At 39.1% G+C, this 15014-nt stretch overlaps 1 protein-coding gene across 2 annotated transcripts in view; it reads left to right on the forward strand.

The window, feature by feature from the left end:
• gas6 (growth arrest specific 6) overlaps window positions 1–15014 on the forward strand; it is a 62177-nt gene that overhangs the window by 15041 nt on the left and 32122 nt on the right. For both annotated transcript variants that reach the window (XM_008107035.3, XM_003218753.4), the window contains exons 3-4: window positions 12642–12666; window positions 13627–13689. In XM_008107035.3, coding sequence (XP_008105242.1) covers window positions 12642–12666; window positions 13627–13689 — 88 coding nt within the window. The remainder of the gene's footprint in view (window positions 1–12641; window positions 12667–13626; window positions 13690–15014) is intronic.

A 15014-nucleotide genomic window follows, 5' to 3' on the forward strand; every position in this document is an offset into this window, starting at 1 on the left:
AAATGTTTTTTTAATCAACCCAGAATGGGGAGCCATATATGAGGAAAACACAAGCATCATATTCATAGGCCAGGATGAAGAAGCCAAGTGTGAAAGACTCACCTTTCCAAATGTATTTTTCAGAAACTGTTATTTTCCCCTGGAGCTGTTTAAATCTGCTATAACATTTTAATTAAATGACCCTTTTCTTCATTATGATGCTTTAATTGCCTGAATAATTTATTGAGTTTTATTGTCTTGAATATTCTGGAGAAACTATCATACAACTATATGAATTAGTGCAGAAGACTGTAGAGAAACAACAAAGCAGAATATGTAAAGTGCAAAGAACTGCATTTTTTTCTTTCATTTCAGTCCATTATGTTAGAGGTATGTGTATTATTTCATTGTGGGTTATCTTATTCCCAGCCTGAAGCCCTCTTGGATAATGGGAAAGACAATTACACGTACAGCCAGTGCTAACAATCCTAGTCAAGAGATTGCTTGACATATTAGATAACCACTGTATCAGCATTCTTTCTACATAATTCTGTTTTGTCATAGATCTGTGAAATAAAAATTGAAAGAGTAATAAGTAACAGAGGAAGGTGAATTTTCGATCTGTGTATCTAGAATCATTAGTGTATGTCACCCAAAGTATGCCTATCTTGCTGTCAAAATTTACATACATGTGCCATGAAATCTTTACTGTTTTAAAGATATAAATGTCATTCTGCCCAGTGCCACTTCAAATGTAGAGCTTTACAATAGTGTGAGTCATTCCTTCAAAGGTTGCAGACAAGATGTTAAGTGGTTCATATTCATATGCAAATCAGCCTGAAACCTTAAAGTGCGAATGTCTCCAATAGCAATAAGAGGCAGTAGAGCCATGCCTAGAAATGTTGCTTCCTGAGGCAAAGAATTAAATGGCAAACTTCCTCATCTGTGTGCATAGTCTGACCATTAATATAACTGAAACCTACTTCAACACTGACAGTGGGATAATGGGTGAATCTACAGTGTAGGATTAATGCAGTTTGACATCACTTTAACTTCCATGGCTCCACAATGTGAGGCAGAAGCACACTTTGGCACAGAAGGCTAAAGACTCCAGGATTCCATAGCATATACCCATGACAGTTGAAGTGGTATCAAACTGCATTAAGTCTATAGTGAAGATGTACCCAATGTCTCTGGATGTACCTCAGGACATCAGGATAACTTAATAGCTTAAGTTAGTTTGGCAGATTGAAGGAAAATAGAAATGTAGCTTCCATTGAAGCTCACCTTCTGCTTCCTGAGGCTGCTACCTCTCCGCCTAATGCAGAGAAGAGCTAAAGAAGGAGAAAAACCTAATGATTGAAGAGTATTTTAGTAGCAATTTTAGATAACCATCTGTGATAGGTGGCCATGATCCAGCCAAAATAAAGTACTGATTTTAAGTGGAAAAGCTAAAGATGTTCTTCACTGTCTTGAACTGAAATCAAACATATCTCTGTGATTAATGGTAGCTGGAGAGTATATTTACTTGGTCATTGGCCAAGGGAAATCTAAACATAGCAGCTGTATTTACCAATGTCATTTCTTGCATTTCCCTCAATATGTTAAACATTTATGTAATGGGCTCTTAATAGTGCCAGCATTGACTGCATGATAAATATAGTTGCACTTACTGACCCTTCTGTACTGAATAGGCTGCTCACTGGCCAGGATAGTGAGATCACTTCTAATCATGGAAGTATTTAGATATACATGACTATCTAAATGTTTATTAATATATTAGAGAATGAGGAAGGAATGTCATGGCGGTGAGGGAGAAGAAGCAGTAGAAAATTTGGAGAGTATAAAATGTTATATTGGTGGAATTATGTAGTCTAGACATAAATAAAATGCAACTCATTATGACAGCATATTTTGAAGTATAAATATATCAAATGTGGTTTAAAAAGCATCCAAAAGATTTTAATATCTTTGGATGATTTTACTAAAAAAAAAGGTCTTGCGGGGATCAATGGTTTTACACTGATGTTGTTCAATGCATTAGGATCATCTGAGAATTAGAACAGAATATAATACTAAGAAGATACATTACTGGGTGTTTAAGTATCTCCAATTTGTCCAAGGAGAGTAGATAAACACCCTGTTTTACTGTTGCATTTCAAAGGTTGAATTTTTAAAATGGTGGAAGGAATTTTCATTAGTGAAGTAGGAATCCTAAAGTGGCTTCTTGATTTAAATGCACGGCATAGCAGTTGAGTAGGAATAATTCCCAAACCTTCCCACATCCTCTCAAATCAAATTCAGCTAAATGTCAAGATTTGCTACTTCAAGGGTTAACTTTCCCATTTGCTTTCCCCATTTTGTTGGTTCTTGTGACCCAGTTGAAGGAGGTACAGAAAGGCAACTGTTGGTTTTAACAAGAGAAATTCTGGTAGCATGGCGAAGACGAAAACATACCATTATTTTTATTCAAAACACCAGTACTTTCTTGCTCTGCTTTCCAGATTGCAAGAGGACAGTAATATTAATAATAATAAAAAGTAAAGTTTAAAGCCACCTCTAAAGCAGATTTACACAGCTCTTGAAGTCTTTAAAATGCTAAATAATGGGGAAATGATAATACTCAAACAAACGCAAATCTCTACTGAAATGCCTCTCTGTGTGTATGTGAGTATGTGTGTGTACATGAAACAAAATGTGCATACATTGAAACATCAGAAAGCGAAGGTGTCTCTAAATGAGCCACCCATGTGAACAATTTTGGATTTTAGAGTGTTTTGGAATTCCAAATAAGGAATACCCATCCTGTGAAATGATATTAAGATCTATATTCTAGTTTGAATAAAGGATTGTCCATCATTCCCCTCTTATCCCATATGTAGATCATATTTAAAGAGTTTCCCCATGCTATCATTACTGGTGGATTCCGCTCATTGCAGGTTGCATTAGAAACCAGCAAGTTTTAAATCTTGTCAAATTATTTTATTAGTATTTGGGGATTATATATACAATATATATACCTGAGAAATCTAACACAAAGGAGCACGCAAGTTGTCTATTCAGACCACATACATATCTGTCACCGTTACAAGAACCTTCCAAAAGTACCTCTCCAAAATCAACATGAGAGGGAAGAGCCAAAATCAACATCCATATTTGCATAATTAATACATTGATGCCACAGTGCTTAAAAATTAAGGCCTTTTAAAACTATCAGTTAACATCTTCATTAACATAATGTTACACATCCTGCATATCTAGTGAGATGGTAAGAATGTATTTAAAGTTTTCCAGTTTTCTCTGTGGTAGGAATGAGGTCATACCACTTTGATTGGCAATGAGTCTGTATACCTGATCATAGCCTAAGCTCCAGTGAAAAGTTGGGCTGGTGTGTGCAATGGTGTGCCACTAAAGATGTAAATCAGCCCTCCACATTTTCTAGGATTAGGGGAACAAGGTCCCCATGAAAGTGAAAGGCCTTCTTCTCTCTCAGTGGCTGCCCCTTGACTCTGGAGCTCCCTTCTTCCCAGGGAAGCCAGAATGCCCCCTCCCGGCTGTCCTTCCAGTGGAAGGCTAAGACCCTTTAATCCAGGCAGGCTTTTAAAGAAGATAGTCAAGTCAGGAGGTACTGTGGTTTTAGCAATTAATAGGTTATTAATTGCTTTTAAGGGTTTTAACTCTTTATTTTAGTAGTTTCAATGTTTTTATGTTGTAGGTTTTTAAATTGCTAATTATATTATTTTTACTGTTGTAAGCAACTTTGAAATGTGTTTAAAAGAAGAAATGAGGATATAAATAAATGGGTATGATGGTGATGAATAAGATTTGAAGTAGCTTAAAGCTTTGCTTGGCACATATACCTTCAGTATATTTTGGCTATTGGTACATGCATGGCAACGTTGTTCATATAAATGAAGCATTGTGTTATCTGTCAATTTTAAAGGATTCTTTAATCAAAGGGTTTACGGTATATGATTTGGACTAGCACATCATTTATTATGGGGCAGGTACAATCATACATGCATTGGACCTTATTGGTATGGGGAACCATACTTGATAGCCTTGATAACCTATTGGATAATGAAGCTGGATATAAAGATATGACAAGGTACTCCCTGGAGGTTCAGGTATGTACCTACTAAGGTTAGTTCAAAGTTTATGGTCCACACCTCCAGCTCTGTATTATCCCTTAAATACATTGAGAATTATCAGCATGATGGTGTCGTCCAGGCCTGGTATGAGGTTGTGTCATCCTGCAAAAGCTATTGTCCCTGAGGTTGGATATATGGTTTGGGGAGTCAACAATATTTAATTTGGTTAAAAATGCCCTCTATAAGCAATTAGCTAGAGATGTAAGAAAATATTATTTTCTTTTGGGATGCACAGAACGTGCTTGTTACATGGTGTAAGAGCAGAAACAAAGAGGTGTAGCAGAAGTAGAATGGTGGATTTTTCTAACAATATGTGCAGAAAAATGTTATCTTTAGTCATGTGTGAAATGCAATCATTTACCTTATTTGGACTGTAGATACTAACTATGGGAGACTGTATGTCTGCAGAGATCAGAAGCTAAGTTCATACATGTGATTCTAGTCAGTGTTAGTACTTAACAAGTGACACTGAGTACAGTTTTGTGTAAATAAAGCTGACTCTGATTTTTTAAAATCTTCCTGCAATTATAAAAGCACATCATTGTTTTGTTTGTTGTGGCTCTAGCTAGATTTCCATTATATTTCCTATAGCAAGGTTTACTACACAACAAGGAATTATTGGCAACCTTATACCTTGATGCTATAGAGTCTGAATAATGAAAAGATCAATTTTGTATTTGAAAACTGAATTTGTCTGTTTACCTAGTGTTATGGTTGAGCCTTATGGCTCCGATACTGGGAGACGAGGTCGTAAGACTCCTCGACAGTCAGACTGTCTTGAGGAGCGCGAAAGGAAACGGCTCCGAGACTTATTTGCAGAACCAACAGACGAAGACTCCTTTGAGGGGTTTACCGAGGGAATGGAGGAAGAGATGGTTAGCTCAGAGGAGGATGACATGGAATGGACTCGTGTGAGGGAGGATTTGGGTGTCACCGGCAATGATAGCATGGGAGGCGACTGGCGGGTTGCAGGATCGGACCCGTGGACGGGCTGGAGGGATGGAACGGGATCCACAGCTGGGGATGCTGTGGGGCGTAGTCAAAGGTGTTTTAGCTCTGATGAGGACGATGATGATGAGGCACCTGGAATTAGGATAGCAGCTGATAGTGATGAGGAGTTATGAACTGGCATAAAATGGGGTTTAGAATCAATGGCTAATTGCGTTGGGCAAGGTAATCTGGACGAACGCTTGGGCTCTTGTTGGGGAATTTCCTGAAGACGGGTGTGATTCGTTTGCTGAATACGTAATTTACCAAGGACACTGGGCATAGACGGCGGGAGGAACTGTGTGGGCTTTTCCTGTGCAACTTGTGTTTAATCTTGATAGTTTGGACCTCCGTCGTCTTTTTGACGGACATTAATTGCCTACTCTGGATTGACGCTGGACTGACTGACTGACTACGACCTCGGACTATCCCTTCTGTGGCTATCGGTGGAACTGGTGAACTAAAGACGTCTGTACCTGGCTTTCGACCTTGGACCGGATTGGGACCCTGCTGACCGCTGCTACCCTGATTGATGTGTTTGGACCCGGAGTTCGCTCGTTGCACGGAGGAGTAACAACTTAGTTACTCAATCGTAGCTTTGAGTAGCAGAGAAGAATCTGCTGCCAGTAATTTGTTTCATTGAATCTTTGTTTACCAACCTTTGTTTGTTTAAAGTGCCAGGCTGAAGTAAGCATTTTTGATTTAACCCGGATTAAACTCCTGTTTAATCCGGTTTATCTTTTGAACCGTTTTTAGTATCTTTTCACATTGAAGGCAAGTGTTTGCCTAGCCCTTTGTTTCTTACGGGCATTTTTTGGTTCTGTAACTTTAATAAACTGTGTTGAACCTTATTTGGTGGCGTTCTGTCTTTGACACCTGTTACCATTTATTCTAATATCGTCTTAATATATAATCATAGGGGGCTGGCTTACAAACTGAAGGTGGGTTGCATACTAGCCTGAGGGTGATTATTCAGCATACACTTCTCCAACCCAGCACCCTCCAGATGTCTCCCAGTATCCACATACAGCAACTGGTATTGGCTGGAGCATTGCAGACCGTAGACCAACTCTTCTTGAAAGCAAGAAAAGTTAAATACTTAACTTTTTTCTTTTTTGCAGAATGTCATATATAATCCTCATATGCATATATGAAAGCTCTTGTTTTCTTTATGACTGAGAAAAAAAGATAAGAAAACATGGAGAATACAGAATTTCTCCTTCTCAACAATACAATGGTGTACTTTTCTAGTGTGCAGGGCTGGTGTTGGGACAGGGAGGAGTCTGTTAAGCCTTGTAATGATCCCTCAGTGAGTGCATGTTTGTGTGCGTGTGTCTGTAAAGTACTCAGAGGCAAGTAACATGTGGGCATGTAGGTCTGCAAGGGGAAGCATTCTGTGACAATCCTATATTTGTTTTTTATTCAGCACAAAGCTATGTGCATCTAGCCAATCAGCAAGAAGTTTAAAGTGATTTCTGAGACAACAACTGTTGAGAATCAGACTGCCAGATTTGGTTCTCTGATAGTGGTTCCCAAGCAAATGGAATTATGACTCTGCTCCAGGTTATAGTCTGTGTTTTTGAAAAGTTAGTTCACCCTACTGTCCATCTAATTGCTTTAGTACCATAGGCAGCATCTCTCCAGTGAACAATTATTTATCACCTCACTGCTGGCATTGTCCTGGAGGTGTAGTTAGCTCACTCTCAGGTGTAGTTAGCTCACATGGATGTTGCTTGTTCTGATGCTGATGAGTTTGGAAATTGTACAAGTTTTGAGCACCACAGAAATACAATAACAATATAAGCTTAATGGAAAATGAATGTCCATAAATATAATCCTAATTTTGGTATGTTTTGTAGTAATAGGCATGCATTAAATAGGCAATTTTTCTTACAGTGTATGCCTCAGTAAGCTATGGTTTGAGTCAGACTCTTATGAGCATAGTGTACATAGTATACAGTATACTTTTCATTAAGCTGTGATATGAACTATGTTCTTAAGTGCATAGCTTCCAGCAATTAAAAGTAAAATTTACACAAACAGAAATGAGTGTTTGCAGCAGTACTTTACAGAATTCCTCTGCCTTCCTTCTCACCTATCCTCAGCCAAATTTTTATTGGAGGTTTGGAACACTTTTTTCAGATTCGTGATTTGGCTGCATTTTTGGATTTTTAAAAATTCCCTCCCTACTCCTCCAAATTTTGTACTAACTAAATCTTAAATGTTCTACTGAACTTGAAAATTTGCCATGTTTGTGACATTTTAGTGATCCAAATGAATAACCTACAAGTTGTGTAGATAATACTATTCTAAGTAAGAAGGTAGCCTGGTGATACAAACTGTTCTGGAGCTTCAAGGTCAATTTGAAATCCATTCCTAATCTCTTATACCATGTCTAAGTTAATATTTATATTTATAAATACTGTTCTATTATTTTTAGTGTTGTTCTGAATGCCCTCTTATCAAAAGACAGAAAAAGCTTTCAGTTTATTTTTATATTTGATCATTTTCATTTACTTCTAAGGTTTTGGTCTAGCAAAAGATGTATGAATATTGAGTTTCATGTCATAACACATGAAAGGGGAATCTTCCTGCACATTCCTCCTTCATCAAAGAAGATAATTTGGTTTATCTATAGGGCAAAACCACCTTTGTTCTGTGTGATGTTGCCACCTTGACCTTAACTAACATTTCTTTTTGCATAAAATGTAATTTGCTCTTGCTGCCAGTTTAATCCGTTTGGTATAAGCTGAACAGAAAAGCCAATCCATTGAGCTTTAGAAACCTCAATAAATGGAAATGTCACTTGAAAGAAGAAACTGTTTCTAGCCCATTTTTTATTCTCTCCCACCCTAATGAAAACAAAACTGCTTACGTTTTGCTATAGATATTTGAAGCTTCAGATCAATGCCTCCAAAGCATTCCATTTGAATATAGAGAACTATTCTTGATTAAATGGGTTATGGTTTCATTATAGGATGCTTAATAAAATGAGAATTAGTATTTCAAGTACAGATACATTTAGATTTGTTTTTACTTTCATTGTGGGCATTTCTCATGGCCTTTGCCTTGGAGCTCCCTGTTCAATATGACACCTTGAAGAAGTACTTGCCATATTCCCATCCCGCTGCTCTTTACCACTATAGTGTGTATGTACTCACTTCCTTCCTGACATGTAATTTCTTTTGCTTACTGACAACCTTATGTACATACCTAATTTAGCATTCTTTTCCTTCCCTTCTCTGACCATAAATACCACTTAGCAAGCATTGAAAGCTAAAAGTTTCAAGTAAATCCCAAAACAACAAATTGAGTACTATTTGGTGATAGTATTGTTGTCTGGTCTGTTGTTCTTCATCTCTCTTGTTTGTTCGAAAGGATATGTAAGGTTCAAGGTATATTTGAAGTATTTGTTGGGCTTAGCTATTGTTTCTATTAATGTTTTAAGACTAATCTTTCATTACAATGGTGTCCAGCTACTGAGAAGAACTCTCTGTCTGGAAGATAAGGCTTCTCTCTGTCCAAAGTTCCTTGCAGGACAGAATAATGTATTTGTTTGCTTGCTTTTGGTTTTGTACTCTCAGTTTTATGGTGCATCTGATGGTGTTGGTAGTAACCTGTCTGAGGTTTGTGTATGTGTGAGTTCCAGTTTGATAGTCCACTTTGAGATTTGGTGTGACAAAAGTCAGGCTAGTGTAATGATTTGAGCACTGGACTTTTGCTCACTGGTCTGCAACCCTTGAGACAAAGATTTGAATCCCTGCTTGGCCATGAAAATCAACTGGGTGACCAGGAGCAAGTTACACTCTCTCTCAATTTTAGAAGAAAGCAGATGCAAACCCTGCCAAACAAATCTCAGCAAGAAAACCCCATGATAGGATTTCCATAAGTTGCAAATGACTTGAAGGCAGGGCTGGTCCTAGGTAATTTTCAAGTGTAAGCAAGCAGTATTTTTGGCGCCGCCCCCCCCCCCCCAAAAAAAACCAATCACTGAAAAATGAAAGGTAGAAGGTAGAAGTGAATAGTATATATGTGTGTGTCATACATAGACATACACATAATGTGGAGAATATGTGGCAAGGTAGATAGGTAGGGAGCCACGGCGGAGGAACCTTCCCGGGAGCAAGGCCTAATAATAATAATAATAAGTAGAGTCTCACTTATCCAACACTCGCTTATCCAACGTTCTGGATTATCCAACGCATTTTTGTAGTCAATGTTTTCAATATATCGTGATATTTTGGTGCTAAATTCATAAATACAGTAATTACTACATAGCATTACTGTGTAATAAACTACTTTTTCTTTCAAATTTGTTGTATAACATGATGTTTGGGTGCTTAATTTGTAAAATCATAACCTATTTTGATGTTTAATAGGCTTTTTCTTAATCTCTCCTTATTATCCAACATATTCACTTATCCAACGTTCTGCCAGCCCGTTTATGTTGGATAAGTGACACTCTACTGTAATAGATCCCAACAAAGGATTCGCCCAGGCAGGAAGCAGCCAAGCTTCCTGAAAGGCTATTCAATGCTAAACTAAGTGGGCAATTGAAACATTCACACCTGCCTCCAACAGACAAGAGTTCTTTCTTTTTTCCCACCCTGGACCTTCCACAGATATATAAACCCCACTTGACTAGTTTCCAGCAAACCTCACAACCCCTGAGGATGCCTGCTATAGATGTGGGTGAAATGTCGGAAGAGCCCACAGCAGCGCTGGAAGCGGGCCACAGGCAGGGAGTCCATGAGGTTGTGGAGCAGGCGGGCCCCACCATCCTGCCCAGGTGGGGCAGAGGCCAGAAGGGGAGCTCGCCTTGTTTTCCCCGTTGCAAGAAGGTGGAGGAGGAGGCTCCTGCAGGAAGGTGCCCTGCCAACAGCTCCTTAGCCCTATCGCAGGTGCTTCTGCCTCCCTTCCCCGCCTCGATTCCCTGGCCTTGAGGCCTCCTTCCTGCCCTTCCCTTGATAGCTCCTCCTCCTCCCTGTTCATCCTCGTTGGTGCCATAGTTGCAGAACTCGATGAGGCCTTGAGCCGGGAGGGCGATGGTCTGCCCATACTGTATTCCCGGAGGCCTGCCCAGGAAGCCTGGGCTGCCGCCTCCGCCTCTGCCTCTCCCACCAGGCCCAGAGGAGGAGGACTCAAGGGAAGGGCAGGAAGGAGGCCTCAAGGCCAGGGAATCGAGGCGGGGAGGAGAGGCAGAGGCACCTGCGGTAGGGCTAAGGAGCTAAGGCAGCTGCACCTGTCGGCGGGGCACCTTCCCACAGGAGCCTCCTCCTTGCAACACAGGGCATGTGTGTTCTGGTCTCCCCTCCCTCCACACATGCGAAGGGAAAAGCAAGGCGGGTTCCCCCTCTGGCTTCCACCCCGCCTGGGCAGGATGGTGGGGACGATGGCCTGCCTGCTCCACAGCCTCATGGTCTGCCTGGCTCTTCAGCGTCCGCCACGGCCCTCTGCCTCTGCCGCCCTTGATGCGCCTAAACTGCGCCCACTAGAGGATTGCGCCTTCAGCAACCGCGTAATTTGCGGTATGGCTTGAGCCGCTCCTGCTTGAAGGCACACAAGATTGGAAAAAGTGAAAATGTTTTTTAAAGATCTCACTTCCCTCCCCCTTGTAGTGTTCAGATATATTGGTTAGGAGAGTTATTGATTCCCATATGAATTGGGGTCTTCCTGAGTTTGATAGCGCTCAGTTCTTGACAATGCAGTTCTGGAAGTCTGGGCTTAAATAGAAAGACATACTCCTCAAAATCACCAATGCCTCTGTTTGCATGGAACTTAGGAGCTAGTAGTCCTAGAAGTAGGACATAGAAATGTTTTCTTTTTTTGCTGCTGCTCCTCCTGCAAGGTCCAATCTTTTTTAAAGACCGATCATGATGATTGCTCTTCAGTGGTGGTGGCTCCCTCTCATAGACACATGCACCTATCTCTTACACCCTTCCTACCATGAAATCAGGAAAAGCAAAATACATGATGGTGGCAACTCTTCTAGGGGGTCTGCCCACGCTTCTACTGAGAAGGAAGATGTCAAGGTTGCAAAGGGACTGGCTATTGCTTTGAATCTTTGCCAAGCAGTAAGAGGTGAGATTTCCCAGTCCTACATGCCCTTGTAGTTTTGTTTCAACGGATATTTCAGACAACAGCTCTGCTTCGCATCACTCCTGCCTCCCTCTCTCTCTCAGTGTGGCACTACTATAGTCGTGTTTTTCATACTCTTCTCACCTTCCTTCTGCGGCAAGGATTGCTATGTAGAGGCTGACAACCAGAAGTCTTGCCCTCTTCAACTTGGCCTTACTCTGCCCCTGAACTGCCCACTGCCACCAGGTTTGCGGGGCCTGAACAAGATTTTCAACCTAGGAAGATTTCCATTTTCGCATGAGCAACTAGAGCCTTCTTAGCCAATAGATCTCATGAATGAGCAGAATGAGTCCGTCTATATATGCGTTAAATACTTTTGTGTATCTGTGGAGAAAAGCCTCAGAGCTGCAGAATCAGTGTGGCACAAATGCCCAAATTGTTGGAATTCAACCCCACACTGCTCAAGTCTACAGTCCTCAATGAGGAACAGTTTGTTAGCTTTAGAATAGGCTGAGGGAATCCCTTTCTTCCTAATTCTTGGATGTCAGTTAGAATATACAGTAGAGTCTCACTTATCCAAGCCTTGCTTATCCAAGCCTCTGGATTATCCAAGCCATTTTTGTAGTCAATGTTTTCAATATATCGTGATATTTTGGTGCTAAATTCATAAATACAGTAATTACTACATAACATTACTGCGTATTGAACTACTTTTTCTGTCAAATTTGTTGTATAACATGATGTTTTGGTGCTTAATTTGTAAAATCATAACCTAATTTGATGTTGAATAGGCTTTTCCTTAATCGCTCCTTATTATCCAAGATATTTCTTATCCAAGCTTCTGCCGGCCCGTTTAGCTTGGATAAGTGAGACTCTACTGTATCTACTTGTTCGTTCTCTCTCTCTCTCTCTCTCTCTCTCTGCTCTCATCCTGATTGGTGATGTAGAATGGATACTCTTCAGGTTGGATGCCTTTGTTTAAGACTTCTTTTTTTCATCTTTGCGCTCAGATCTCTCGCTACTCTCTTTGTTTGAAGAGATGTAGTGTTCAGAGGTTTTTCCTCTTGTTCTGGAACTTAGAAGTTATAGAGTTGGAGAGAAGTTTAGACCCAATTCTTTTCTATCAAGGAATGTAGTTCTTATTTGTAAATAAACCTTTTTGGTAACTCTAAAGATTGACCTCTCCATCTTTGCCTCATAAGCTCAAGAATTCTTTTGCAGCCACCCAACACTTCACCTTTCTGCTTGCTGTGAGCTGACTGGTCAATTAAGTATCCTGTTTATATTTTTGGATGCTCTGTTATTTTGGGGAAATTCTATAACACAGATATCATATTAAGACAGCATTGCTGAGTTTTCAAACTATCAATATCTACTGTAATATTCATGAAATTCATGTAGATTAAAATATTTCGGTAATTCTGGGTTTTTTTTTTCCTCCCACAGGACTATTTTTACCCGAAATACCTGGGTGAGTTGCAATTACCGGTATATACTTTGAACTGAATATTTGGTACTGCTATTTTGTTGTCCTTTTTTAGGAGCTCTATCGTAGAAATGCAGCATAAGAATACACATTTGTCTATGATAAAACAGGATACATTGCTTTTCTTAAAAAATAAAGTCAACACGCACTTGAATAACAAGTGGCTGTAATTTAAAGTGTGTGCCAGAAGTTCTGTCTTTGTAGTTTGTTTTAGTTTATTTTAGTTTCTGTTCCTCTCAAGTGAAGCTTACTATTGTATGTCATACATCCTGCCTACCCTTTATTAGCCATTTTTAAAATTATGAAATATTTTGTAAACTGGGGAAAGGGTGTAAAGGAAAGCAGGTTGCTTTGTAAGAAACTCATTTTGTTGGGAACTGATGGGAAGGAAGTTAATAGTCCAATTACAGTACCTATGTGAGCTGTTATTTACAAGGTTATAAAAGAATCCACTGGATTGCAGCAAAAACAAATACTATCCTTTTCAAAAAATGCACAAACATACACAATATACATGTATCCAAGGTCTTGCAGTTCTAATCTGAGAACCAGTTTGATATGTTTATTGATTTCAATTCCAGGATATTTTGCTTAAACTTTTCTTCCTGGTGGATAAAAGTATTTTCATAAGCTATTCTATGTCTTGTAGCAAGACCATTTTAATGTGGTCATGAGTATCCCTAAACAGGAATAGTAAGATATAGGTCTGCTCCCTCAAAATTGGTAATACTACTGCATTTAAACATAAAATCATGATAATCTTAAGAAAATGGTTGTGTTTATCCAGCATCTTGGGGTATTGCAACATTTGATAGAAGAGTGATACTGCAAAACACTTATTTGAGTCCTAGTGATTTCCTAAATTTAAAATAATTTTATACTGGGATATTAGAGATTATCTTGTTTTTGGCTTCTAGTTTAATATTTTTGTGTTTTGTTTTTCAGCATGTATTCGGAGGTATGGGTCGCCATACACAAGAAATCCAGATTTCCATACATGTGTACATAGTAAGCTGTTTTCATATTTCATATTAGAAAAATATAGATAAAATACATTGGGGTGTTTTTTAATCAGGTATAAATGAGAATTCACCCTAGTCCACATTTAGATACATTTACACTTTCCCTTATAATTTGTCTTGCTTGAGAAAACATGGAATGTTTGCATTGTGTCAAATAAATGGTTCAGTCTTACAAGAGAAGTTGCAACAACTCTCAAGGCACATCTACACTGTAGAAACAATGCAATTTAACACCACTGTAACTATCATGGCTCAATACGATGTTGCCAGTACTCCTCTTGGGACTTTTTCTTATAATGCCACTAAAACAACCACATAATCACCAATAGTGGCAATACAATGAGAAGAGTGTTACTGTTGTTGCACATTTCTTCATTTGCACAACTGCAACAATTCACCCATTCATGTTCCTGAATTTTTACTTCCACATAACTTTGTAACTCCATCATCCTGCACTTCTGCTGCTACATAATTTAAAAAATAATTTCCTGAAAGCAATTTTGCAATCCAATTTTAGGTTACTTTTAAAAAGCAGATAAAACTTAAAACCCCAAAATTACAGCCTTGGGAATAATGAGGGATGGAGGAGAATCTCACCCCCAAACAGCACTCATCCCCTGTCCTGCCAGAGATTTGCAACTGTGTGATAAAGCTACTGAGCTGAATGAAGAAAGCAAGGATGGAAGTTCCCATTTTACTTTTTCAAACCTCCTAAGAAGAAGAAAAACCCTTTCAATTGCACTGCTGTTTCATGTTTAGGTTGTGTTACAATGTGTTTATTTTGGAATGTACTGCTCAACTTCAGTATAATTCAAAAGATTCATACTACTTTATAACAGCCCTACTTGAATTTGGTTCTACTCCTGTCACTTTTGATTAGCATATAATTCTTTAATTAGACATTTATAGGAGATTTGCATTTGGGTGAAAAAAAATGGATAAAATATAATAGATTATTTTGAACTTGACTTTTCTTTTTGGCCTTTTTTCCATTGAGAGGAGTTAAATTATTATTATTATTTTGTTACTAAACTATTAGAAACCCATAATTAAACTCAGGCATGCTTTGATCTCCTTATCACTCTCCACTCCTCAGACAGAGTTTGAAAAACTATTTCAAGGCCTACAGAAGGTCTCTTTGGCAATGTGAATATAGGATGGAAAGGGTGGAGTAGAGCAGTGCTTCCCATGCTATTTAATACAGGGAATTATTTTCTTTCCCCCAGTTGACCAGGGACTGACAAAATATTTGTGTCCACTGGCAAGAATTATTTCTTTCTTTCCTGGAAACTAACCAGGATTGCTTCCAGA

The sequence above is a fragment of the Anolis carolinensis genome, chromosome 3, assembly GCF_035594765.1.
Source record: "Anolis carolinensis isolate JA03-04 chromosome 3, rAnoCar3.1.pri, whole genome shotgun sequence".
NCBI lineage: Eukaryota > Metazoa > Chordata > Lepidosauria > Squamata > Dactyloidae > Anolis > Anolis carolinensis.